Genomic DNA, 25679 nt, shown 5'->3' on the forward strand with positions numbered 1-25679 from the left:
TATGGGGACGCCTCGTTCCGGACTCCTCCCATTCACTTCTATGGGGACGCCTCGGTCCGGACTCCTCCCATTCACTCCTATGGGGACGCCTCGGTCCGGACTCCTCTCATTCACTTCTATGGAGACACCTCGGTCCGGACTCCTCCCATTCACTTCTATGGGGACACCTCAGTCCGGACTCCTCCCATTCACTTCTATGGGGACGCCTCGGTCCGGACTCCTCCCATTCACTCACCTTACTTACTTACCTGGCAGGGGAGACACCATGATTATGAAGGCGGTTCTCCCAGGGCGAGGCACAGCTATTGCACACTCTAGGCTGTGCTGATCGTGGTTGTCTTCCCTGCCGCTTCTCGGCCTTTTGGCTAGGACTGGGTGTGGTATCTGTCCTCATCAGTTGTCAGCGGAGCGCTGAAGCACCTCCTACATGGGGAGGGTGGATGCAATCCAATGACGTCATTGCACCTGGAAGGATGGTTTCAGCAGGGACTACGCTGTGCTGCCCGACAGAATACTGGGGGCCGGCCCATGGTTGAGTCTGAGCCATCTGGAAGGGTGCTCCTGGTGAGGATGGGTACTGCGCTTGGTCTTGGTCTTTTTGCCGAGTTCTAGTCTGGCCTTCTGGCTGGCTGGTGTAAGTGCTATCCCTGTCAGCGATCCGGTTGGAGGAGCTGGTAATGCCCTGTGGTAAGACGGGGTAGAACCATGCAAATCCGCTGGGTTGACGGAGGGTCTGGAGGGGCTAGTATTGGTGGAGGCTGCTAACTGGAGCGGCAGTTCTCCCCAAGAAAACCTTGAAGGGCTCTCTAGCTGACGGGGGTGGAGGGCTGCACTGGCCAGTCGGGGGGTCGGATATGGAACGAAAAGCCTATGGTGCATGTGCCCCTGGAGTGGCAGTCCAGGGGTATCTGAAGATCACTGTGTGTGAGGGACACATTGATTGAAGGATACCACGGTCACTGCACCAGATACACGCTTTTTTTAGCACCTGCCTCCTGGGCCGGGCCTTTTGGCTAGGACCGGAGGAATTTTTTATTCCTGGCCGGAGGGCCTGGTCATTGTTTCACCACAATGGCCACTTCTTTCACTCTCCTCTCCACTATCCCTTCCCCCACTTTATTTTATTTAAGCCTGTGTTTGTCACTTTTTTGTCTTTTTTTGTTGTGCACGTTTTGTCACTGTGTGATTAGTAGGGTGCGGGTCCTCGGGCCAGCCCTGAACGTCTTGGGAGTGGGTGGACATGGCCTTCTGGCTTAGTTCGCCTGCTCTCATGGGGTCTCCCTTCGGGGGAGCCCCACCTAGTACTGGGAGGGTTCTGTTTCGGCAGTCCCTCCGAGGAAGTTGGGTCCGTGTCGGCTTCGGTTGCTCGGACCACAGTACCTCAGTCCCCGTCTGGAGCCTAACGCCCCGGGGGATCAGGGTTATGGGTCCCTCTTCACAGGAGGACCACTTGACGTTGCACCCGTCTGCACGTTTTTGTGAACACTCTTTATGTGTGTGCACATTTTTTCTGCACCGGGTGGAGTTTTTTGGGTGTGTTCACACGCCATAGGCTTTTCAAAAAAAAAAAAAAATATTTGCCTGGGCGCAAATCCGTACTTGCGCAGCGCATATCGCGATTGCGCCCGCGCAAGTCGTACCTGAATCCGGGCCCTTGTTATTTGCGCTCTCGCCTGACTCCTCTGGCTAATCTACAAAACTCACCCTCTACTCATAGGTATGTGCTTTTGCTACTTTTGGTATGGCACTAAATTGCTATACTGTTTGTTTTTTCTTTATATACATCTTGAAATGATGTACTTTTTATAGACTTATGTGGATACTGTCCTTCAATCCCAGGGGCAGCAAACCTTCACGCTTTGGCAGCTTTGGCCCAGGGTTTTGCTTTTTGAGATACAGGATACCAGTTTCCCATTCCTGCATTTTACCATCTTGAGGAATTTCTGCGCCATGTTTGGGATGTCCTTTAGTGTTTTGCAAAGTTGAAAACGCCGTGACCGGTATGATGTTGTTAAATTGCACTTTGATATGCACGCTGCCATCTATTTTTGTACTGTAAGTCATTACCCACAATATGTTTGTTTTTCTTTGTAAATTTATTAGATATATTCCGGCTCCACACAGACTTCGGCCCCTGAAGAAGGGAATACCCGAAACGCGTAGGGCCCTGTACTTACTCTGTGGATCAGTTTCAACTTTTTTACCTATGTCATTTGTTTTTAAATTTATTATGCTGTGTAACCCCTTTTCTCTATTTGATAAATAAAATTATTTTGCATATAATATTTTTACTTTAATCACTGTTGCCTTTAAAGCCCCACACCGGGGGACTCCTCGCTTTTTTTTGTTCATCAGGGGTGTTGGCAACAAAAAAAGATCATATACCTAAGATGTTCCATTTATACATCTCTCACTGACCCGGACAGGCCCCTCCCACTGACCCGGACAGGCCCCTCCCACTGACCCGAACAGGCCCCTCCCACTGACCCGGACAGGCCCCTCTCACTGACCCGGACAGGCCCCTCCCACTGACCCGGACAGGCCCCTCCCACTGACCCGGACAGACCTCTCCCACTGACCCGGACAGACCTCTCCCACTGACCCGGACAGGCCCCTCTCACTGACCCGGACAGGCCCCTCTCACTGACCAGGACAGGCCTCTCCCACTGACCCGGACAGACCTCTCCCACTGACCCGGACAGGCCCCTCCCACTGACCCGGACAGGCCTCTCCCACTGACCCGGACAGGCCTCTATCACTGACCCGGACAGGCCCCTCTCACTGACCAGGACAGGCCTCTCCCACTGACCCGGACAGGCCTCTATCACTGACCCGGACAGGCCCCTCTCACTGACCCGGACAGGCCCCTCCCACTGACCCGGACAGGCCCCTCCCACTGACCCAGACAGGCCTCTCTCACTGACCCGGACAGGCCCCTCTCACTGACCCGGACAGACCTCTCCTACTGACCCGGACAGGCCTCTCCTACTGACCCGGACAGGCCTCTCCCACTGACCCGGACAGGCCTCTCCTACTGACCCAGACAGGCCTCTCTCACTGACCCGGACAGGCCTCTCTCACTGACCCGGACAGGCCCCTCCCACTGACCCAGACAGGCCTCTCTCACTGACCCGGACAGGCCTCTCTCACTGACCCGGACAGGCCTCTCCCACTGACCCGGACAGGCCCCTCTCACTGACCCGGACAGGCCCCTCTCACTGACCCGGACAGGCCTCTCTCACTGACCCGGACAGGCCCCTCTCACTGACCCGGACAGGCCTCTCTCACTGACCCGGACAGGCCCCTCTCACTGACCCGGACAGGCCTCTCTCACTGACCCGGACAGACCCCTCCCACTGACCCGGACAGACCCCTCTCACTGACCCGGACAGGCCTCTCTCACTGACCCGGACAGGCCTCTCTCACTGACCCGGACAGGCCTCTCTCACTGACCCGGACAGGTCTCTCTCACTGACCCGGACAGGCCTCTCTCACTGACCCGGACAGGTCTCTCTCACTGACCCGGACAGGCCCCTCTCACTGACCCGGACAGGCCCCTCCCACTGACCCGGACAGGCCCCTCTCACTGACCCGGACAGGCCCCTCTCACTGACCCGGACAGGCCCCTCTCACTGACCCGGACAGGCCCCTCTCACTGACCCGGACAGGCCCCTCCCACTGACCCGGACAGGCCCCTCCCACTGACCCGGACAGGCCTCTCTCACTGACCCGGACAGGTCTCTCTCACTGACCCGGACAGGCCTCTCTCACTGACCCGGACATGCCCCTCTCACTGACCCAGACAGGCCCCTCCCACTGACCCGGACAGGCCCCTCCCACTGACCCGGACAGGCCTCTCTCACTGACCCGGACAGGCCTCTCTGACAGACCCGGACAGGCCCCTCCCACTGACCCGGAGAGGTCTCTCTCACTGACCCGGACAGGTCTCTCTCACTGACCCGGACAGGTCTCTCTCACTGACCCGGACAGGTCTCTCTCACTGACCCGGACAGGCCCCTCTCACTGACCCGGACAGGCCCCTCCCACTGACCCGGACAGGCCTCTCCCACTGACCCGGACAGGCCCCTCTCACTGACCCGGACAGGCCTCTCCCACTGACCCGGACAGGCCTCTCTCACTGACCCGGACAGGCCCCTCTCACTGACCCGGACAGGCCCCTCTCACTGACCCGGACAGGCCCCTCCCACTGACCCGGACAGGCCTCTCTCACAGACCCGGACAGGCCTCTCCCACTGACCCGGACAGGCCTCTCTCACAGACCCGGACAGGCGTCTCTCACTGACCCGGACAGGCCCCTCCCACTGACCCGGACAGGCCCCTCCCACTGACCCGGACAGGCCCCTCTCACTGACCCGGACAGGCCCCTCCCACTGACCCGGACAGGCCTCTCTCACAGACCCGGACAGGCCTCTCTCACAGACCCGGACAGGCCTCTCCCACAGACCCTTCTATGGGGACGCCTCGGTCCAGACTCCTCCCATTCACTTCTATGGGGACGCCTCGGTCCGGACTCCTCCCATTCACTTCTATGGGGACGCCTCGGTCCGGACTCCTCCCATTCACTTCTATGGGGACACCTCGGTCCGGACTCCTCCCATTCACTTCTATGGGGACGCCTCCCATTCACTTCTATGGGGACGCCTCGGTCCGGACTCTTCCCATTCACTCCTATGGGGACACCTCGGTCCGGACTCCTCCCATTCACTTCTATGGGGACTCCTCCCATTCACTTCTATGGGGACGCCTCGGTCCGGACTCTTCCCATTCACTCCTATGGGGACTCCTCCGATTCACTTCTATGGGGACACCTCGGTCCGGACTCCTCCCATTCCCTAATAATAGGGACACCTCGGTCCGGACTCCTCCCATTCACTTCTATGGGGACGCCTCGGTCCGGACTCCTCCCATTCACTTCTATGGGGACACCTCGGTCCGGACTCCCCCCCCATTCACTTCTATGGGGACCCCTTGGTCCGGACTCCTCCCATTCACTTCTATGGGGACGCCTCGTTCCGGACTCCTCCCATTCACTTCTATGGGGACGCCTCGGTCCGGACTCCTCCCATTCACTTCTATGGGGACGCCTCGGCCCGGACTCCTCCCATTCACTCCTATGGGGACGCCTCGGTCCGGACTCCTCCCATTCACTTCTATGGGGACGCCTCGGTCCGGACTCCTCCCATTCACTTCTATGGGGACGCCTCGGTCGGGACTCCTCCCATTCACTTCTATGGGGACGCCTCAGTCCGGACTCCTCCCATTCACTCCTATGGGGACGCCTCGGTCCGGACTCCTCCTATTCACTTCTATGGGGACGCCTCGGTCCGGACTCCTCCCATTCACTTCTATGGGGACACCTCAGTCCGGACTCCTCCCATTCACTTCTATGGGGACGCCTCGGTCCGGACTCCTCCCATTCACTCCTATGGGGACGCCTCGGTCCGGACTCCTCTCATTCACTTCTATGGAGACACCTCGGTCCGGACTCCTCCCATTCACTTCTATGGGGACACCTCAGTCCGGACTCCTCCCATTCACTTCTATGGGGACACCTCAGTCCGGACTCCTCCCATTCACTTCTATGGGGACGCCTCGGTCCGGACTCCTCCCATTCACTTCTATGGGGACACCTCGGTCCGGACTCCTCTCATTCACTTCTATGGAGACACCTCGGTCCGGACTCCTCCCATTCACTTCTATGGAGACACCTCGGTCCGGACTCCTCCTATTCACTTCTATGGGGACACCTCGGTCCGGACTCCTCCCATTCACTCCTATGGGGACGCCTCGGTCCGGACTCCTCCCATTCACTTCTATGGGGACACCTCAGTCCGGACTCCTCGCATTCACTTCTATGGGGACACCTCGGTCCGGACTCCTCCCATTCACTTCTATGGGGACACCTCAGTCCGGACTCCTCCCATTCACTTCTATGGGGACGCCTCGGTCCGGACTCCTCGCATTCACTTCTATGGGGACACCTCGGTCCGGACTCCTCCCATTCACTTCTATGGGGACACCTCAGTCCGGACTCCTCCCATTCACTTCTATGGGGACGCCTCGGTCCGGACTCCTCCCATTCACTCCTATGGGGACGCCTCGGTCCGGACTCCTCTCATTCACTTCTATGGAGACACCTCGGTCCGGACTCCTCCCATTCACTTCTATGGGGACACCTCAGTCCGGACTCCTCCCATTCACTTCTATGGGGACGCCTCGGTCCGGACTCCTCCCATTCACTTCTATGGAGACACCTCGGTCCGGACTCCTCCCATTCACTTCTATGGGGACACCTCAGTCCGGACTCCTCCCATTCCCTTCTATGGGGGCGCCTCGGTCCGGACTCCTCCCATTCACTTCTATGGAGACACCTCGGTCCGGACTCCTCCCATTCACTTCTATGGGGACACCTCAGTCCGGACTCCTCCCATTCACTTCTATGGGGACACCTCGGTCCGGACTCCTCCCATTCATTTCTATGGGGACGCCTCGGTCCGGACTCCTCCCATTCACTTCTATGGGGACGCCTCGGTCCGGACTCCTCCCATTCACTTCTATGGGGACGCCTCGGTCCGGACTCCTCCCATTCACTTCTATGGGGACGCCTCGGTCCGGACTCCTCCCATTCACTTCTATGGGGACACCTCGGTCCGGACTCCTCTCATTCACTTCTATGGGGACACCTCGGTCCGGACTCCTCCCATTCACTTCTATGGGGACGCCTCGGTCTGGACTCCTCCCATTCACTTCTATGGGGACGCCTCAGTCCGGACTCCTCCCATTCACTCCTATGGGGACGCCTCGGTCCGGACTCCTCCCATTCACTTCTATGGGGACGCCTCGGTCCGGACTCCTCCCATTCACTTCTATGGGGACGCCTCGGTCCGGACTCCTCCCATTCACTTCTATGGGGACGCCTCGGTCCGGACTCCACCTATTCACTTCTATGGGGACGCCTCGGTCCGGACTCCTCCCATTCACTTCTATGGGGACTCCTCCCATTCACTTCTATGGGGACGCCTCGGTCCGGACTCCTCCCATTCACTTCTATGGGGACGCCTCGGTCCGGACTCCTCCCATTCACTTCTATGGGGACGCCTCGTTCCGGACTCCTCCCATTCACTTCTATGGGGACTCCTCCCATTCACTTCTATGGGGACACCTCGGTCCGGACTCCTCCCATTCACTTCTATGGGGACGCCTCGGTTCGGACTCCTCCCATTCACTTCTATGGGGATGCCTCGGTCCGGACTCCTCCCATTCACTTCTATGGGGATGCCTCGGTCCGGACTCCTCCCATTCACTTCTATGGGGACGCCTCGGTCCGGACTCCTCCCATCCATTTCTATGGGGACGCCTCTGTCCGGACTCCTCCCATTCACTTCTATGGGGGCGCCTCGGTCCGGACTCCTCCCATTCACTTCTATGGGGACGCCTCGGTCCGGACTCCTCCCATTCACTTCTATGGGGACGCCTCGGTCCGGACTCCTCCCATTCACTATGGGGACGCCTCGGTCCGGACTCCTCCCATTCACTTCTATGGGGACGCCTCGGTCCGGACTCCTCCCATTCACTTCTATGGGGACGCCTCGGTCCGGACTCCTCCCATTCACTTCTATGGGGACACCTCGGTCCGGACTCTTCCCATTCATTTCTATGGGGACACCTCGGTCCGGACTCCTCCCATTCACTTCTATGGGGACGCCTCGGTCCGGACTCCTCCCATTCACTTCTATGGGGACGCCTCGGTCCGGACTCCTCCCATTCACTTCTATGGGGACACCTCGGTCCGGACTCTTCCCATTCACTTCTATGGGGACGCCTCGGTCCGGACTCCTCCCATTCACTTCTATGGGGACACCTCGGTCCGGACTCCTCCCATTCACTTCTATGGGGACGCCTCGGTCCGGACTCCTCGCATTCACTTCTATGGGGACACCTCGGTCCGGACTCCTCCCATTCATATCTATGGGGACGCCTCGTTCCGGACTCCTCCCATTCACTTCTATGGGGACGCCTCGGTCCGGACTCCTCCCATTCCTTTCTATGGGGACGCCTCGGTCCGGACTCCTCCCATTCACTCCTATGGGGACGCCTCGGTCCGGACTCCTCCCATTCACTTCTATGGGGACGCCTCGGTCCGGACTCCTCCCATTCACTTCTATGGGGACGTTTTGGTCCGGACTCCTCCCATTCACTTCTATGGGGACGCCTCGGTCCGGACTCCTCCCATTCACTTCTATGGGAACACCTCGGTCCGGACTCCTCCCATTCACTTCTATGGGGACGCCTCGGTCCGGACTCCTCCCATTCACTTCTATGGGGACGCCTCGGTCCGGACTCCTCCCATTCACTTCTATGGGGACGCCTCGGTCCGGACTCCTCCCATTCACTTCTATGGGGACACCTCGGTCCGGACTCCTCTCATTCACTTCTATGGGGACGCCTCGGTCCGGACTCCTCCCATTCACTTCTATGGGGACGCCTCGGTCCGGACTCCTCCCATTCACTTCTATGGGGACGCCTCGGTCAGGACTCCTCCCATTCACTTCTATGGGGACGCCTCGGTCCGGACTCCTCCCATTCACTCCTATGGGGACGCCTCGGTCCGGACTCCTCCCATTCTTTAATGATAGGGACACCTCGGTCCGGACTCCTCCCATTCCTTTCTATGGGGACGCCTCGGTCCGGACTCCTCCCATTCACTTCTATGGGGACGCCTCGGTCCGGACTCCTCCCATTCCTTAATGATAGGGACACCTCGGTCCGGACTCCTCCCATTCCTTTCTATGGGGACGCCTCGGTCCGGACTCCTCCCATTCACTTCTATGGGGACGCCTCGGTCCGGACTCCTCCCATCCATTTCTATGGGGACGCCTCGGTCCGGACTCCTCCCATTCACTCCTATGGGGACGCCTCGGTCCGGACTCCTCCCATTCACTTCTATGGGGACGCCTCGGTCCGGACTCCTCCCATTCACTCCTATGGGGACGCCTCGGTCCGGACTCCTCCCATTCACTTCTATGGGGACGCCTCGGTCCGGACTCCTCCCATTCACTTCTATGGGGACGCCTCGGTCCGGACTCCTCCCATTCACTTCTATGGGGACGCCTCGGTCCGGACTCCTCCCATTCACTTCTATGGGGACGCCTCGGTCCGGACTCCTCCCATTCACTCCTATGGGGACGCCTCGGTCCGGACTCCTCCCATTCACTTCTATGGGGACGCCTCGGTCCGGACTCCTCCCATTCACTTCTATGGGGACGCCTCGGTCCGGACTCCTCCCATTCACTTCTATGGGGACGCCTCGGTCCGGACTCCTCTCATTCACTTCTATGGGGACACCTCAGTCCGGACTCCTCCCATTCACTTCTATGGGGACGCCTCGGTCCGGACTCCTCCCATTCACTCCTATGGGGACGCCTCGGTCCGGACTCCTCTCATTCACTTCTATGGAGACACCTCGGTCCGGACTCCTCCCATTCACTTCTATGGGGACACCTCAGTCCGGACTCCTCCCATTCACTTCTATGGGGACACCTCAGTCCGGACTCCTCCCATTCACTTCTATGGGGACGCCTCGGTCCGGACTCCTCCCATTCACTTCTATGGGGACACCTCGGTCCGGACTCCTCTCATTCACTTCTATGGAGACACCTCGGTCCGGACTCCTCCCATTCACTCCTATGGGGACGCCTCGGTCCGGACTCCTCCCATTCCCTAATAATGGGGACACCTCGGTCCGGACTCCTCCCATTCACTTCTATGGGGACACCTCGGTCCGGACTCCACCTATTCACTTCTATGGGGACGCCTCGGTCCGGACTCCTCCCATTCCCTAATAATGGGGACGCCTCGGTCCGGACTCCTCCCATTCACTTCTATGGGGACGCCTCGGTCCGGACTCCTCCCATTCACTTCTATGGGGACACCTCGGTCCGGACCCCTCCCATTCACTTCTATGGGGACGCCTCGGTCCGGACTCCTCCCATTCACTTCTATGGGGACGCCTCGGTCCGGACTCCTCCCATTCACTTCTATGGGGACGCCTCGGTCCGGACTCCTCCCATTCACTCCTATGGGGACGCCTCGGTCCGGACTCCTCTCATTCACTTCTATGGAGACACCTCGGTCCGGACTCCTCCCATTCACTTCTATGGGGACGCCTCGGTCTGGACTCCTCCCATTCACTTCTATGGGGACGCCTCGGTCCGGACTCCTCCCATTCACTCCTATGGGGACGCCTCGGTCCGGACTCCTCCCATTCACTTCTATGGGGACGCCTCGGTCCGGACTCCTCCCATTCCTTAATGATAGGGACACCTCGGTCCGGACTCCTCCCATTCACTTCTATGGGGACGCCTCGGTCCGGACTCCTCCCATTCACTTCTATGGGGACGTCTCGGTCCGGACTCCTCCCATTCACTTCTATGGGGACTCCTCCCATTCACTTCTATGGGGACGCCTCGGTCCGGACTCCTCCCATTCACTTCTATGGGGACACCTCGGTCCGGACTTCTCCCATTCACTTCTATTGGGACGCCTCGGTCCGGACTCTTCCCATTCACTTCTATAGGGACGCCTCGGTCCGGACTCCTCCCATTCACTTCTATGGGGACGCCTCGGTCCGGACTCCTCCCATTCACTTCTATGGGGACTCCTCCCATTCACTTCTATGGGGACACCTCGGTCCGGACTCCTCCCATTCACTTCTATGGGGACGCCTCGGTCCGGACTCCTCCCATTCACTTCTATGGGGACGCCTCGGTCCGGACTCCTCCCATTCACTTCTATGGGGACACCTCGGTCCGGACTCCTCCCATTCACTTCTATGGGGACGCCTCGGTCCGGACTCCTCCCATTCACTTCTATGGGGACGCCTCGGTCCGGACCCCTCCCATTCACTTCTATGGGGACACCTCGGTCCGGAGTCCTCCCATTCACTTCTATGGGGACGCCTCGGTCCGGAGTCCTCCCATTCACTTCTATGGGGATGCCTCGGTCCGGACTCCTCCCATTCACTTCTATGGGGACGCCTCCCATTCACTTCTATGGGGACGCCTCGGTCCGGACTCCTCCCATTCACTTCTATGGGGACGCCTCGGTCCGGACTCCTCCCATTCACTTCTATGGGGACGCCTCGGTCCGGACCCCTCCCATTCACTTCTATGGGGACACCTCGGTCCGGAGTCCTCCCATTCACTTCTATGGGGACGCCTCGGTCCGGACTCCTCCCATTCACTTCTATGGGGACACCTCGGTCCGGACTTCTCCCATTCACTTCTATTGGGACGCCTCGGTCCGGACTCTTCCCATTCACTTCTATAGGGACGCCTCGGTCCGGACTCCTCCCATTCACTTCTATGGGGACGCCTCGGTCCGGACTCCTCCCATTCACTTCTATGGGGACTCCTCCCATTCACTTCTATGGGGACACCTCGGTCCGGACTCCTCCCATTCACTTCTATGGGGACGCCTCGGTCCGGACTCCTCCCATTCACTTCTATGGGGACGCCTCGGTCCGGACTCCTCCCATTCACTTCTATGGGGACACCTCGGTCCGGACTCCTCCCATTCACTTCTATGGGGACGCCTCGGTCCGGACTCCTCCCATTCACTTCTATGGGGACGCCTCGGTCCGGACCCCTCCCATTCACTTCTATGGGGACACCTCGGTCCGGAGTCCTCCCATTCACTTCTATGGGGACGCCTCGGTCCGGAGTCCTCCCATTCACTTCTATGGGGATGCCTCGGTCCGGACTCCTCCCATTCACTTCTATGGGGACACCTCGGTCCGGACTCCTCCCATTCACTTCTATGGGGACGCCTCGGTCCGGACTCCTCCCATTCACTTCTATGGGGACGCCTCGGTCCGGACTCCTCCCATTCACTTCTATGGGGACGCCTCGGTCCGGACCCCTCCCATTCACTTCTATGGGGACACCTCGGTCCGGAGTCCTCCCATTCACTTCTATGGGGATGCCTCGGTCCGGACTCCTCCCATTCACTTCTATGGGGACGCCTCGGTCCGGACTCCTCCCATTCACTTCTATGGGGACGCCTCGGTCCGGACCCCTCCCATTCACTTCTATGGGGACACCTCGGTCCGGAGTCCTCCCATTCACTTCTATGGGGACGCCTCGGTCCGGAGTCCTCCCTGTAGCAGCCCAGTTGGGGGTCATGTGACCACAGAGGGGGGGGGGTGATAATTTAAGTGGAGTTGTCCTTTAAATCCCTCCCACAGAGGGAGCTTCTGGAGACGTCTGTCTCCGCCTCCTCACACATGACTCCGCCCCTCCCCCCATGGCCCGCACACAATGTCGTACGCCCCACCCCTTACCTCACGGCCCGCTTACAATGCCTGGCGCCCCTCCCCCTGCCCTCGCGGGCCGCCCCGCCCTTACCCCCCACGTGCGGCCAATCCTTTGTCACCTTTCCTTTCTCTCTGCGCAGGCGCACTGCCCTCCCTTTTCTCTTCCCTCCACTCTCACACGAACTTGTTCCCTCCAACAATAACCCTTACGGAGCCCCGCCCCCCTCCGTCACTCAACATTCCGCTCTGGGATTGGTCTGCGGGAGAGGGTTACGCCGCGTCATGTGATCGGCAGTCCCTCCGACCAATAGCTGTTGAGGAGGGGGCGGGTTTCCGGTGGGAGGTTGACCAATAGCGGCGGGCGGAAAGGCTTTTGGTATCCTCGCAGTTTGGTTGTCGGCCATTTCCGTCTGGCAGCAGCAAGTTCCATCAACGCGCGGGAGGACAGAGATACCGGAGAGGTGAGAGGCCCGGGGAGGGAGAGAGGGGGGAACCGGGAGGATTGGATGGGAGACACCGGAGAGGGGGTGACCGGGGTGGGAGAGTCTGGGAAGGAGGGAGTGATGGGAGGCCCGGGATGAGGAGGAGGAGGGGGGATGGGAATGGCGGGGCCGTTGTGACCGGAGAGGCGAGTATTTTCCGTCTCATATTTCTCCTTATCTCTGGATCCTCCATACAAACCGCATAGTCATTGTTTGCTGTCCCTGATTTCCCTCCGGTCTCCTCAGAGGAGGTTATAATGGAGGTCGGTGGGGGGATGGTGCATTGTTTGGGGTCTCTGTTTATGATCCAGGGCAGGCCGAGACCCCACCATTGCAATCCAGGGCAGGCCCCCCCTTTATGGTGCACGACTGACCCCCCCCCGTTGCGATCCAGACTGCCCCCCCTTGTTATGATCCAGGACAGGCTGGGCTCCCCATTATAATCCAGATCAGGCCCCCCTCTACAGGATTGGCTCCTTGTTTCAATTCAGGACTGGCTGGTCCCCCTAGTTATAATTGAGGCAGGGGCTCCCCCCCATTATGATCTAGGACTGGTCCCTCCTCCGCTATGGTACAGGAGCGGCCCCCCGTTACAATCCATGCCCACCCCCCGTTATCTAGGACTGCCCCCCCATTATGATCCAGGCCTGACTGCCCCCCCTCTTTATGATTGAGGCAGGGGCTCCCCCGTTACAGTACAGGATTGGGTACTTGTTACGATTCAGGACTGACCGCCCCCCGTTATGATTGAGGCAGGAGCTCCCCCTGTTATATTCCAGGCAGGGGTTCCCCCCCCCATTATGATCTAGGACTGGTCCCTCCTCCGCTATGGTACAGGAGCGGCCCCCCGTTACAATCCATGCCCACCCCCCGTTATCTAGGACTGCTCCCCCATTACAATCCAGGCCTGGCTGGCCCCCGTTATGATCCAGGACTGGCTGGGCCCCCTCTTTATGATTGAGGCAGGGGCTCCCCCGTTACAGTACAGGATTGGGTACTTGTTATGATTCAGGACTGACTGCCCCCCCCCCCCCCCCGTTATGATTGAGACAGGAGCTCCCCCTGTTATATTCCAGGCAGGGGTTCCCTCCGTTATGATCCAGGACTGCCCCCCCCCAGTTACAATTCAGGATTGACCTGTGCCCCCTGTTATAATATAGGCAGGGGCTTCTGATCTAGGACTAGCCCCCCGTTATGATCCAGGACAGGCCCCCGGGGCTCCCCCGTTATATTCCAGGCAGGGGTTCCCCCCCGTTATGATCCAGGACAGGCCCACCGCTGTGGTACAGGACTGGCCCCCGTTATAATCTAGGACTATCCGGATCCCCCCGTTACGATTGAAGGGCTCTCCCCTCCTGTTATGATCCAGGGTGCCCCCTGTTATGAGCCAGAGCCCTCCAGTTATGGTCCAGGACTGGCCAGGCACCCCCCCATTATGATCCAGGCAGGGGCTCCCCATTACTATACAGGACTGCCCCCCCCCCAGTTACGATCCAGGACCGTTACAGCTTGAGGTGGGCTCATTTCTTTCGAGGACCTCATTACCATAAGGGTGTGTGCTCCCATCAGTCTTGTGGGGGGGGGGTCCTCTTTAGAAGTCGACCGATATGGGTTTTTCTCTGGCCGATGCCGATATTTGGAATTAGGGGCGGCCAATAATTTTTTTTTTCTTTATCTCAAAAAACCTAGGGTGGGGAGGAGAATTGTTTAGGGTGGAGAGGTGGGGTGCAGCCTTTCAGTATCCAAATCACATAGTACCCACCAGTGAGCCTAATCAGTGCCCACCAGTTCAACCTGTCAGTGTCCATCAGTGCCACCTCATTAGTGCCCACCAGTGCAGCCTATCCGTGTCCATCAGTGCCACCTCATTGGTGTCTATCAGTGCCACCTCATCAGTGCCCACCAGTACAGCCCTATGTCATTCACTGCCACCTCATCAATGCCCACCAGCGGAGTACTCCAGGCTCCGTTCCATCTCCTAGCCTAGCACAAGAAAATTTGTCCCTGGCGCTGACGTGCTGCCCCGCCTCTGCCTACAATCCCCAGAATGCAGAGCGGGCCGGTAACAGCCAATCGGCGGCCGCCACTGCCGACATCCTCCACTCTAAAAAAAAAAAAAAACGTCCCCTGACGTGCACTGCCTACAACCCCCAGAATGCAGCGCGGGCCGCAGTTGCCGGCCCACGCTGCATTCTGGGGTTTGTAGGCAGAGGGCGCGCAGCACGTCAGGGGACGTTTTCTTTAGTGGAGGATGTCGGCAGCGGCGGCCGCTGGTTGGCTGTTACCGGGCCGCTGGTTGGCTGCCAACTTCCTAAATTAAAAAAAGTCAGCAGATAGCAGCAAGCGATTCCACCCAGCACACCCCTACCTCAGATCCCAGACAATCGGCCTATTTTACATAATAATCGGCCGAAGCCGATATCTTTAAAAAGGCAAAATATTGGCCGATATATCGGGGGTGGGCTCCCATCAGTCTGGGGGGCTTATTACCATCAGGGGGTGGGCTCTCATCAGTCTGGGGGTAGACCCCACAGTTTGTCCCTCTGAGTTGATGAGGTCGGTGGTGGGTCATGCAGTGTATTGGGGGCTCTCAGTCCTCCTGGGGGCCCCTCATCAATATCTAGGACAGGCTGGAGGGTTCCTCTGATCACTGTTAATGCAGACTGAGCTGTACCCCTAGATGGGGGGGGGGGGGCTCATCCCCATCTGTGGGACCCTTGTCACTGTCCATTCTGGAGATCCCCTCGTCACCAGTCAAAGCAGTGGGGGGGGGGGTTACCTCAGCAGCCATCTGGTACAGTCAGGGGGCGGGCTCTCATCGCAGTCTGGGGGGGGGCCTCATTACCACCAGGGGGCAGGCTGTTGTCAAACTTCCCTGAAGGGGCGGGGCCTCCCATTCTTTGGACCTCCAGGGCCAGGTGTAGTCCGCTATGTGAAGACCCCCCCACCAGAGATGACTTACTCCTCATTTCTTTTCAGCTGAAGATGCAGGGAAACCGCGGATTTCGGTCAGAACAGCAGAACCACGCCCACCGCAAACAACACCAACAACAACATCAACAGCAGCAGGAGCACGAGCATGAGATCCCGTCACCTACCAACGGGCAGCAGAACGCAAGTAAGTGTCCATCACCCACCGCTAAAGGGGAACTCCACTTTTATTTTTATATCGTCTCCTATGGAGTGATGGAGCCCCAGCTGGAGGAGGAGATTCTCCTGTGACTCCCCCTAGACAGAACAATGGTCCCCTCCAATGTGGGGAGCCCCACCACCAGGGTGGATTTGTTCCTGGAGTTGGTCTTTGCTCAGGAATTGGGGGGCGTGGCCTCACATCTCCTCTTATACTGATATAAAATGGTGAGAGATTTCTGTATGTAGGAGATAAAATGTGATCACTTCCTTCTTCCTCTCCACAGGTGAGGGGGTCGTCATCGATCTGAAGAGCTTCAAGAAGCCGGGGGAGAAGACCTACACCCAGCGCAGCCGCCTCTTCGTGGGCAACTTGCCTCCCGATGTCACAGATGAGGAGCTGAGGAAACTATTTGAGAAATACGGCAAAGCCGGGGAGATCTTCATCCACAAGGACAAAGGATTCGGCTTCATCCGGCTGGTGAGTGGGGCTCGGGTTTGTGGATGTGCAAAGAGGCTTTTGTGTACATTGTAGCACCTAGAACCCTCCCCATGACATTGTATCCAACCAGTGTCTAGGGGCCTCCCCATGACATTGTATCCAACCAGTGTCTAGAACCCTCCCCATGACATTGTATCCCACCAGTGTCTGGGGGCCTCCCCATGACATTGTATCCCACCAGTGTCTGGGGGCCTCCCCATGACATTGTATCCCACCAGTGTCTAGGGGCCTCCCCATGACATTGTATCCAACCAGTGTCTGGGGGCCTCCCAATGACATTGTATCCCACCAGCGTCTAGGGACCTCCCCATGACATTGTATCCAACCAGTGTCTAGAACCCTCCCCATGACATTGTATCCAACCAGCGTCTGGGGACCTCCCCATGACATTGTATCCAACCAGTGTCTGGGGGCCTCCCCATGACATTGTATCCAACCAGCGTCTAGGGACCTCCCCGTGACATTGTATCCAACCAGTGTCTAGGGACCTCCCCATGACATTGTATCCAACCAGCGTCTAGGGGCCTCCCCATGACATTGTATCCAACCAGTGTCTAGGGGCCTCCCCATGACATTGTATCCAACCAGTGTCTAGAACCCTCCCCATGACATTGTATCCCACCAGTGTCTGGGGGCCTCCCCATGACATTGTATCCCACCAGTGTCTGGGGGCCTCCCCATGACATTGTATCCCACCAGTGTCTGGGGGGCCTCCCCATGACATTGTATCCAACCAGCGTCTAGGGACCTCCCCATCACATAGTATCCAACCAGTGTCTAGGGACCTCCCCATCACATTGTATCCAACCAGCGTCTAGGGGCCCCCCCCCATGACATTGTATCCCACCAGCGTCTTGGGGCCCCCCATGACATTGTATCCCACCAGCGTCTGGGGGCCTCCCCATGACATTGTATCCAACGAGCGTCTAGGGACTTCACCATGACATTGTATCCAACCAGTGTCTAGGGGCCTCCCCACGACATTGTATCCCACTAGCGTCTAGGGGCCCCCCCACGACATTGTATCCCACCAGTGTCTGGGGGCCCCCCCACGACATTGTATCCCACCAGCGTCTGGGGGCCTCACCATTGTATCCCACCCGCGTCTAGGGGCCCCCCCACGACATTGTACACAACCTACATGGTGGTGAGGGTTGTAGATATTGGTGGTGTACACAGATTATGACCGTTGTGATTTCTCTCCTACAGGAAACACGCACCCTTGCAGAGATTGCGAAGGCCGAGCTGGACAATCTTCCATTGCGAGGGAAGCAGTTGCGCGTTCGATTTGCCTGCCACAGTGCGGCGCTCTCGGTGCGAAACCTTCCTCAGTTCGTTTCCAATGAGCTGTTAGAAGAGGCTTTCTGCATTTTCGGTCAGGTGGAGAGAGCCATCGTCATTGTGGACGATCGCGGAAGACCTACCGGCAAAGGAATTGTGGAATTCGCTTCAAAGCCGTCGGCCCGGAAAGCTCTCGATCGTTGTGCCGATGGCTCTTATCTTCTCACCGCGTGAGTACAACAAACTGCTGATCCACCCCCCTGCCCCCGGTATCCCCCCTCCATGTATTTCCACAGCTGTTCCTCTGCAGAACCTGCCCTGTGTAAGCTCCATTGTACTTCAGAACTGACCGTGCTTCTCTCTTGTCCAGGTTTCCACGTCCGATTACCGTAGAACCGATGGATCAGCTGGATGACGAGGAAGGATTACCGGAGAAACTTGTTGCTAAAAACAATTCCTACCACAAGTACGTACCGTTCCCTTCCCACGAGTTGGGTTTCCCCCTATCCCCACCCACCTGGGGTGCCTGCCCTTCTGCTCGCTCTCCCCCCGATCCCTGCTTGTGAGTTGGGTTTACTGTCCCCCCCCCCGGGGTCCCTTGCCCGCGAGTTGGGTTTCCCGTTCCCACCCCTGGGGTCCCTTGCCCGCGAGTTGGGTTTCCCGTTCCCACCCCTGGGGTCCCTTGCCCGCGAGTTTGGTTTCCCGTTCCCACCCCTGGGGTCCCTTGCCTGCGAGTTGGGTTTCCCGTTCCCACCCCTGGGGTCCCTTGCCCGCGAGTTGGGTTTCCCGTTCCCACCCCTGGGGTCCCTTGCCCGCGAGTTGGGTTTCCCGTTCCCACCCCTGGGGTCCCTTGCCCGCGAGTTGGGTTTCCCGTTCCCACCCCTGGGGTCCCTTGCCCGCGAGTTGGGTTTCCCGTTCCCACCCCTGGGGTCCCTTGCCCGCGAGTTGGGTTTCTCGTTCCCACCCCTGGGGTCCCTTGCCTGCGAGTTGGGTTTCCCGTTCCCCCTCCCGGTGTCCCTTGCCCGCTGCATCCCTAAACATGTGTGACTGCTTGTCCAGGGAACCCCCCCCCCCTCTGGTACATCCCCGTGTGGATAAATACAGACTCCGAGATAATTTGTGTATTGAGAATGTCGTTTTTCCCTTTGCAGGGAGCGGGAGCAGATGCCTCGTTTCGCTCAGCCGGGCAGCTTTGAGTATGAATACGCCATGCGTTGGAAGGCCCTGATAGAGATGGAGAAGCAGCAGCAGGAGCAGGTGGACCGAAACATCAAAGATGCCCAAGAGAAGATGGAGGTGGAGATGGAGGCTGCGAGACACGAGCACCAGGTCATGCTCATGCGGCAAGGTGAGCCTTGGTTATATGGAACGCCTGATTTACAGACAGCCCATCCCCCATGGATACATACTGTGCAATGTACAAATAAAGCTTTCCCATCAACTATTTGTGGGCGTGGGGGGGGGCGGGGGGCTAAATAAAAAAAACATGATTTTGAATTATTTTTTCCCCCTGAAAATATCATTAGAGGGCGGCAGCCGGCGCGGTCGCCTTGTGTGGGAGAGGGGGCGGGCGGCGCGGTCTCGTGTGGGAGAGGGGGCGGCCGGTGAGTGGGCTTGTGTGGAAGAGGGGCGGCTATTGAACCATTTGTTTTATTTGTAGATTTAATGAGACGACAAGAAGAATTGCATAGACTGGAGGAGCTACACAACCAAGATGTGCAGAAACGCAAGCAGCTGGAGCTCAGGTATGACTACTGATGTATAGAAGTCCGATTTGGTGGCATGGTGCTGTGAGCCCCCTGGGGATGGGGGGGTGCAGTCCTCGCGGTGAGCCCCCTCGGGTGTTGGTGCAAGCTCACCCGGGATGGCGGAGAAATATTTTCCACATTAGGATTCCTTTTTACTTTGTAACAAGGGCGACCCTTCCCTATATTCTGGGCCGGGTAGAGGTTTCCCCACCTCCCGTTGGGCGACCCTTCCCTATATTCTGGGCCGGGTAGATGTGTCCCCACCTCCCGTTGGGCGAACCTTCCCTATATTCTGGGCCGGGTAGAGGTTTCCCCACCTCCCGTTGGGCTACCCTTCCCTATATTCTGGGCCGGGTAGATGTGTCCCCACCTCCCGTTGGGCGACCCTTCCCTATATTCTGGGCCGGGTAGAGGTTTCCCCACCTCCCGTTGGGCGACCCTTCCCTATATTCTGGGCCGGGTAGATGTGTCCCCACCTCCCGTTGGGCGACCCTTCCCTATATTCTGGGCCGGGTAGATGTGTCCCCACCTCCCGTTGGGCTACCCTTCCCTATATTCTGGGCCGGGTAGATGTGTCCCCACCTCCCGTTGGGCGACCCTTCCCTATATTCTGGGCCGGGTAGAGGTTTCCCCACCTCCCGTTGGGCGACCCTTTCCTATATTCTGGGCCGGGTAGATGTGTCCCCACCTCCCGTTGGGCGACCCTTCCCTATATTCTGGGCCGGGTAGATGTGTCCCCACCTCCCGTTGGGCTACCCTTCCCTATATTCTGTGCCGGGTAGATGTGTCCCCACCTCCCGTTGGGCGAGCCTTCCCTATATTCTGGGCCGGGTAGATGTGTCCCCACCTCCCGTTGGGCGACCCTTCCCTATATTCTGGGCCGGGTAGATGTGTCCCCACCTCCCGTTGGGCGACCCTTCCCTATATTCTGGGCCGGGTAGAGGTTTCCCCACCTCCCGTTGGGCGACCCTTTCCTATATTCTGGGCCGGGTAGATGTGTCCCCACCTCCCGTTGGGCGACCCTTCCCTATATTCTGGGCCGGGTAGATGTGTCCCCACCTCCCGTTGGGCTACCCTTCCCTATATTCTGGGCCGGGTAGATGTGTCCCCACCTCCCGTTGGGCTACCCTTCCCTATATTCTGGGCCGGGTAGATGTGTCCCCACCTCCCGTTGGGCGACCCTTCCCTATATTCTGGGCCGGGTAGAGGTTTCCCCACCTCCCGTTGGGCGACCCTTTCCTATATTCTGGGCCGGGTAGATGTGTCCCCACCTCCCGTTGGGCGACCCTTCCCTATATTCTGGGCCGGGTAGATGTGTCCCCACCTCCCGTTGGGCGACCCTTCCCTATATTCTGGGCCGGGTAGATGTGTCCCCACCTCCCGTTGGGCTACCCTTCCCTATATTCTGGGCCGGGTAGATGTGTCCCCACCTCCCGTTGGGCTACCCTTCCCTATATTCTGGGCCGGGTAGATGTGTCCCCACCTCCCGTTGGGCGACCCTTCCCTATATTCTGGGCCGGGTAGAGGTTTCCCCACCTCCCGTTGGGCGACCCTTCCCTATATTCTGGGCCGGGTAGATGTGTCCCCACCTCCCGTTGGGCGACCCTTCCCTATATTCTGGGCCGGGTAGATGTGTCCCCACCTCCCGTTGGGCGACCCTTCCCTATATTCTGGGCCGGGTAGATGTGTCCCCACCTCCCGTTGGGCTACCCTTCCCTATATTCTGGGCCGGGTAGATGTGTCCCCACCTCCCGTTGGGCGACCCTTCCCTATATTCTGGGCCGGGTAGATGTGTCCCCACCTCCCGTTGGGCGACCCTTCCCTACCTCCCGTTGGGCGACCCTTCCCTATATTCTGGGCCGGGTAGATGTGTCCCCACCTCCCGTTCTTGGGAGCGTCTCTTTGGGTACTGCCCCCACCCCCTCCCTAATATGACCCTCTTTTCCTATTGCAGACACGAGGAGGAGCGCAGAAGGCGTGAGGAGGAGACCCGCCGGCAGCAGGAGGAGATGCTGAGACGCCAGCAGGAAGGGTTCAAGAGCAACTATCCAGATTCTGTAAGAAATTACAATCTGTAGGGAAACTCTGTGTATTGGGGGGGGGTGGGGCGCCAAGTTTTTTTATTACTGGTGAAAATCCAATTTGGTGTCTGGGGATATATAGAGAAAATCCCCCCCACTGTTATCCAGACAAGATTTGTAGTTTTCCAGGGACCCCCCCCCCCCCCCTTAGCAGAGGCCAGTGTGATTTGACTGTATAGGTATGATGTGGGGGATGGGTATAATGAATGGACAGGATCTGCGGACTAGGCCACAGTCTGGCAATGTTAGAGGAAAGGGCTGGATTGGGCATTTCTGGATGCTTTATTATAGGGGGGGAGATTTGTAGTTTCCTACTCACTGGAGATCAGCTTTACATGAGAACAGGCGGGACAGAATGCAGTGATATTTGACTGACTTTTTCTTCTTCCTCCTTTAGAGAGATGCTGACATGAGGATGGCGCAGATGGCAATGCCAGGTAAACTTATTGGCAGGACAGCTGACAATATTCTGAGTTCTTCATATCGATTGTGCAGGGCATGACACTCCCCCCTCCCCCTCTGATCATGCCCCAGCTTTATATACCTCATTCCTGTTTGGAGAATCGGCTCTTGCTGCTCCCGAATAGAACTTTATTGGTGGGAAGAGGGACAGGTGTGGGGCTATATGGTAGTTTTAGGAATACACCAGAACTACATCTTCCAAGAGCTGTTCCTGGACGGTGTGTGGCAAGGCTCCTGGGAGCATTGGTTTTGCACGCAGGAGCTAACATCGGTGCGGAAGAGACGGAGGGGCAAACTTAAGACTGAGCTTTGTGGGGTGGTGACAGAGGGGCAAGCATAGCTTTGTGAGGAGGGAGATGGAGTTGGTTGGGGTGGGAAGAAGCAGAGGGCCGAGCATAGACAGAGGAGGTTGGGGTACGCATAGACTGAGCTGGATGGTGAGACCCAGAGGGGCGGCTGTAGACGGAGCTGGGAGACCCAGAGGGGCGGGTGTAGACGGAGCTGGGAGACCCAGAGGGGCGGGTGTAGACGGAGCTGGGAGACCCAGAGGGGCGGCTGTAGACGGAGCTGGGAGACCCAGAGGGGCGGCTGTAGACGGGGCTGAGGGGCGGGCGTAGACGGAGCTGGGAGACCCAGAGGGGCGGCTGTAGACGGAGCTGGGAGACCCAGAGGGGCGGCTGTAGACGGAGCTGGGAGACCCAGAGGGGCGGCTGTAGATGGAGCTGGGAGACCCAGAGGGGCGGCTGTAGACGGAGCTGGGAGACCCAGAGGGGCGGCTGTAGACGGGGCTGAGGGGCGGCTGTAGACGGAGCTGGGAGACCCAGAGGGGCGGCTGTAGACGGAGCTGGGAGACCCAGAGGGGCGGCTGTAGACGGAGCTGGGAGACCCAGAGGGGCGGCTGTAGACGGGGCTGAGGGGCGGCTGTAGACGGAGCTGGGAGACCCAGAGGGGCGGCTGTAGACGGAGCTGGGAGACCCAGAGGGGCGGCTGTAGACGGAGCTGGGAGACCCAGAGGGGCGGCTGTAGACGGGGCTGAGGGGCGGGCGTAGACGGAGCTGGGAGACCCAGAGGGGCGGCTGTAGACGGAGCTGGGAGACCCAGAGGGGCGGCTGTAGACGGAGCTGGGAGACCCAGAGGGGCGGCTGTAGACGGAGCTGGGAGACCCAGAGGGGCGGCTGTAGACGGAGCTGGGAGACCCAGAGGGGCGGGCGTAGACGGAGCTGGGTGGGGGTCAGACCCAGAGGGGCGGCTGTAGACGGAGCTGGGTGACCCAGAGGGGCGGGTGTAGACGGAGCTGGGAGACCCAGAGGGGCGGGTGTAGACGGAGCTGGGAGACCCAGAGGGGCGGCTGTAGACGGAGCTGGGAGACCCAGAGGGGCGGCTGTAGACGGAGCTGGGAGACCCAGAGGGGCGGCTGTAGACGGAGCTGGGAGACCCAGAGGGGCGGGCGTAGACGGAGCTGGGTGGGGGTCAGACCCAGAGGGGCGGCTGTAGACGGAGCTGGGTGACCCAGAGGGGCGGGTGTAGACGGAGCTGGGAGACCCAGAGGGGCGGGTGTAGACGGAGCTGGGAGACCCAGAGGGGCGGCTGTAGACGGAGCTGGGAGACCCAGAGGGGCGGCTGTAGACGGAGCTGGGAGACCCAGAGGGGCGGCTGTAGACGGAGCTGGGAGACCCAGAGGGGCGGCTGTAGACGGAGCTGGGAGACCCAGAGGGGCGGCTGTAGACGGAGCTGGGTGACCCAGAGGGGCGGCTGTAGACGGAGCTGGGTGACCCAGAGGGGCGGGCGTAGACGGAGCTGGGTGGGGTGAGCATAGACTATTGAAATGCCAGAATGTACCGCAGTCAGGTTCTGTAAACTTTCACTACTTGCAATAAAGCTTGTTGAGTATAAGTGACGATGCCTCCTGATTGTACTGCAGAGATGTCGTTTCTCTCGGATGTGTTATAATTGTAGCGTTGTGCTTTTTGCAGGTGCGATGGGAATGGGTAATCGCGCCTCCCTGGGAAACAGCAGCGTGCCTGCCGGAAGCGCTACGCCCAGCGGGGCCAGCGCCTTGATGCCGGACCCGACTGCTATGGGCATGGTGAGTTCATTTTAATTCTGGACGCTTGTTTTATTATTTTTTTAACTGATAAAATACTTGCCTGCTCTGTGGGTCTCTTCTGGAAGTTAACCCCTCCCTGGTGTGCCGTCACCTTCGCCCTTCTCTGGGGGTGCTAAGGAGACACAACCGCGCATGCACAATTCTGAGCGGGGCTGTGTCCGATTCCATAGACGCACTCTGCAAAGTTAAGCCACGCCCCCTCACTGGAGTAGAATTGGGGGGGGGGGTTTAACCTGGCAGTGGCTGTGTTTGTGGGGCTGGGGTAGAACCGGAAGTGGTGTGTTTGGAGTGGAAGGAGTTTTAAAACCTTTGATTTTAGAGTCACTTTAATTTTTGGGGGGTATCCCTCCCCCCCCCCTCCAGCAGCGATTGACCTTTTTTATTCTCTACAGACTCCACCCACAGCGGATCGCTTTGGCCAGGCCGCCAACCTGGAATCCCTCGCCGCTGCGACCAGCCAACAAGCCTTCCAGCGCGGCACCGCCGCGGCCGAATACGCTGCCAAGCGCCGCCGATATTGATCGTTTTTGTTGTTGTGTTTTTTATATCCCTTCAGCTGTATGAGTCGCTCGTGTGACTGGATTTGTGTTGGTAGCGTTCATCTTTGTAAGGCCGTCTCTGGCGCGTTTAAAGAGACTTGTCTGAATCATTATTTTTTTTAGTCACATTTTTTTTGTGGGCGGGGTTTAAGGGGGCGGAGCACCTGCTGAAGAACACAATATCTTTTTCAATGTGAACTTTTCCAAGACGATTTGCTGAATCTCCTCCCATCGCGGTCAGCAGGAAAGGCTCAGCGGCGCGGCGATGTGACCATTGTGCCTCTCATTCCGTTCTCCTTCCACGCGCTTCTTCATCGATCGGCGATCCCTCCCCACCGGCTGTCCTGAGCCACAATGGAGAGGCTCCTTTTTTTTTTTTTTGTATGGTTTCTCCTCTACGGACCACACTTCATGTAGTCTTATGTCATTTTATTATTTTTCCATTTGTGCTTTTCTTGTCTGTTGGGATCATTTTATTCCAGTTCTCATGTCAGTCCTGCAGCTTCGGTTACAATCTCCCGGTTTCCTTCCGTGTACGGCTCCTCCCACCTACCAATAGCGAGGGAGAGGGGGAGGGGATTAGATTGGTCTCTCAGCAATGTGAAAGCAGTTCATTAATAAATGGGATTTTAAACCTTTGTTTTCCAGAAGTCTGTCTGTTCTTTTGTATTGAAGTGTCGTCATTTAAATCATTGTGTGGGGGAGGGAGGGAATATTCATGTAGCGGGGGGGGGGGGGAATATTCATGTAGCACGGGGGGGGGGGGGAATATTCATGTAGCACAGGGGGGGGGGGGGGAATATTCATGTAGCATGGGGGGGGGGGGGAATATTCATGTAGCACAGGGGTGGGGAGGGGATATTCATGTAGCATGGGGGGGGGGGGGGAATATTCATGTAGGGGGGGGGGGGGGAAATATTCATGTAGCACAGGGGGGGGGGAATATTCATGTAGCACAGGGGTGCGGGGGGGGAAATATTCATGTAGCACAGGGGGGGGGGAATATTCATGTAG

At 58.4% G+C, this 25679-nt stretch overlaps 1 protein-coding gene and 1 non-coding gene across 2 annotated transcripts; both read left to right on the forward strand.

Moving 5' to 3' along the window:
• Positions 1–240: 240 nt before the first annotated feature.
• LOC120923021 lies at positions 241–399 on the forward strand. The gene has a single exon (XR_005745623.1). It is a non-coding gene; the product is annotated as a U1 spliceosomal RNA (small nuclear RNA).
• A 12291-nt stretch (positions 400–12690) lies between these two features.
• Positions 12691–25315, forward strand: NONO (non-POU domain containing octamer binding). Its single transcript, XM_040334883.1, has 11 exons — positions 12691–12795; positions 15796–15934; positions 16233–16426; positions 17657–17958; positions 18099–18194; positions 18880–19076; positions 19389–19473; positions 21431–21533; positions 21955–21994; positions 23993–24105; positions 24519–25315. The coding sequence occupies exons 2-11, from the start codon at positions 15802–15804 to the stop codon at positions 24645–24647; spliced, it is 1392 nt and encodes a 463-aa protein (XP_040190817.1). The 5' UTR covers positions 12691–12795; positions 15796–15801; the 3' UTR covers positions 24648–25315.
• Positions 25316–25679: the final 364 nt, after the last annotated feature.

Source organism: Rana temporaria, unplaced genomic scaffold, assembly GCF_905171775.1.
Source record: "Rana temporaria unplaced genomic scaffold, aRanTem1.1, whole genome shotgun sequence".
In the NCBI taxonomy this organism is placed as follows: Eukaryota; Metazoa; Chordata; class Amphibia; order Anura; family Ranidae; genus Rana; species Rana temporaria.

Coding starts and splice junctions, on each gene's coding strand:
- NONO (XM_040334883.1), top strand. CDS start 15,802: ATGCAGGGAAACCGCGGATTTCGGTCAGAACAGCAGAACCACGCCCAC. Junction 19,474..21,430: donor CGCAAGCAGCTGGAGCTCAG/GTATGACTACTG, acceptor TTCCTATTGCAG/ACACGAGGAGGAGCGCAGAA. Junction 24,106..24,518: donor ACCCGACTGCTATGGGCATG/GTGAGTTCATTT, acceptor TATTCTCTACAG/ACTCCACCCACAGCGGATCG.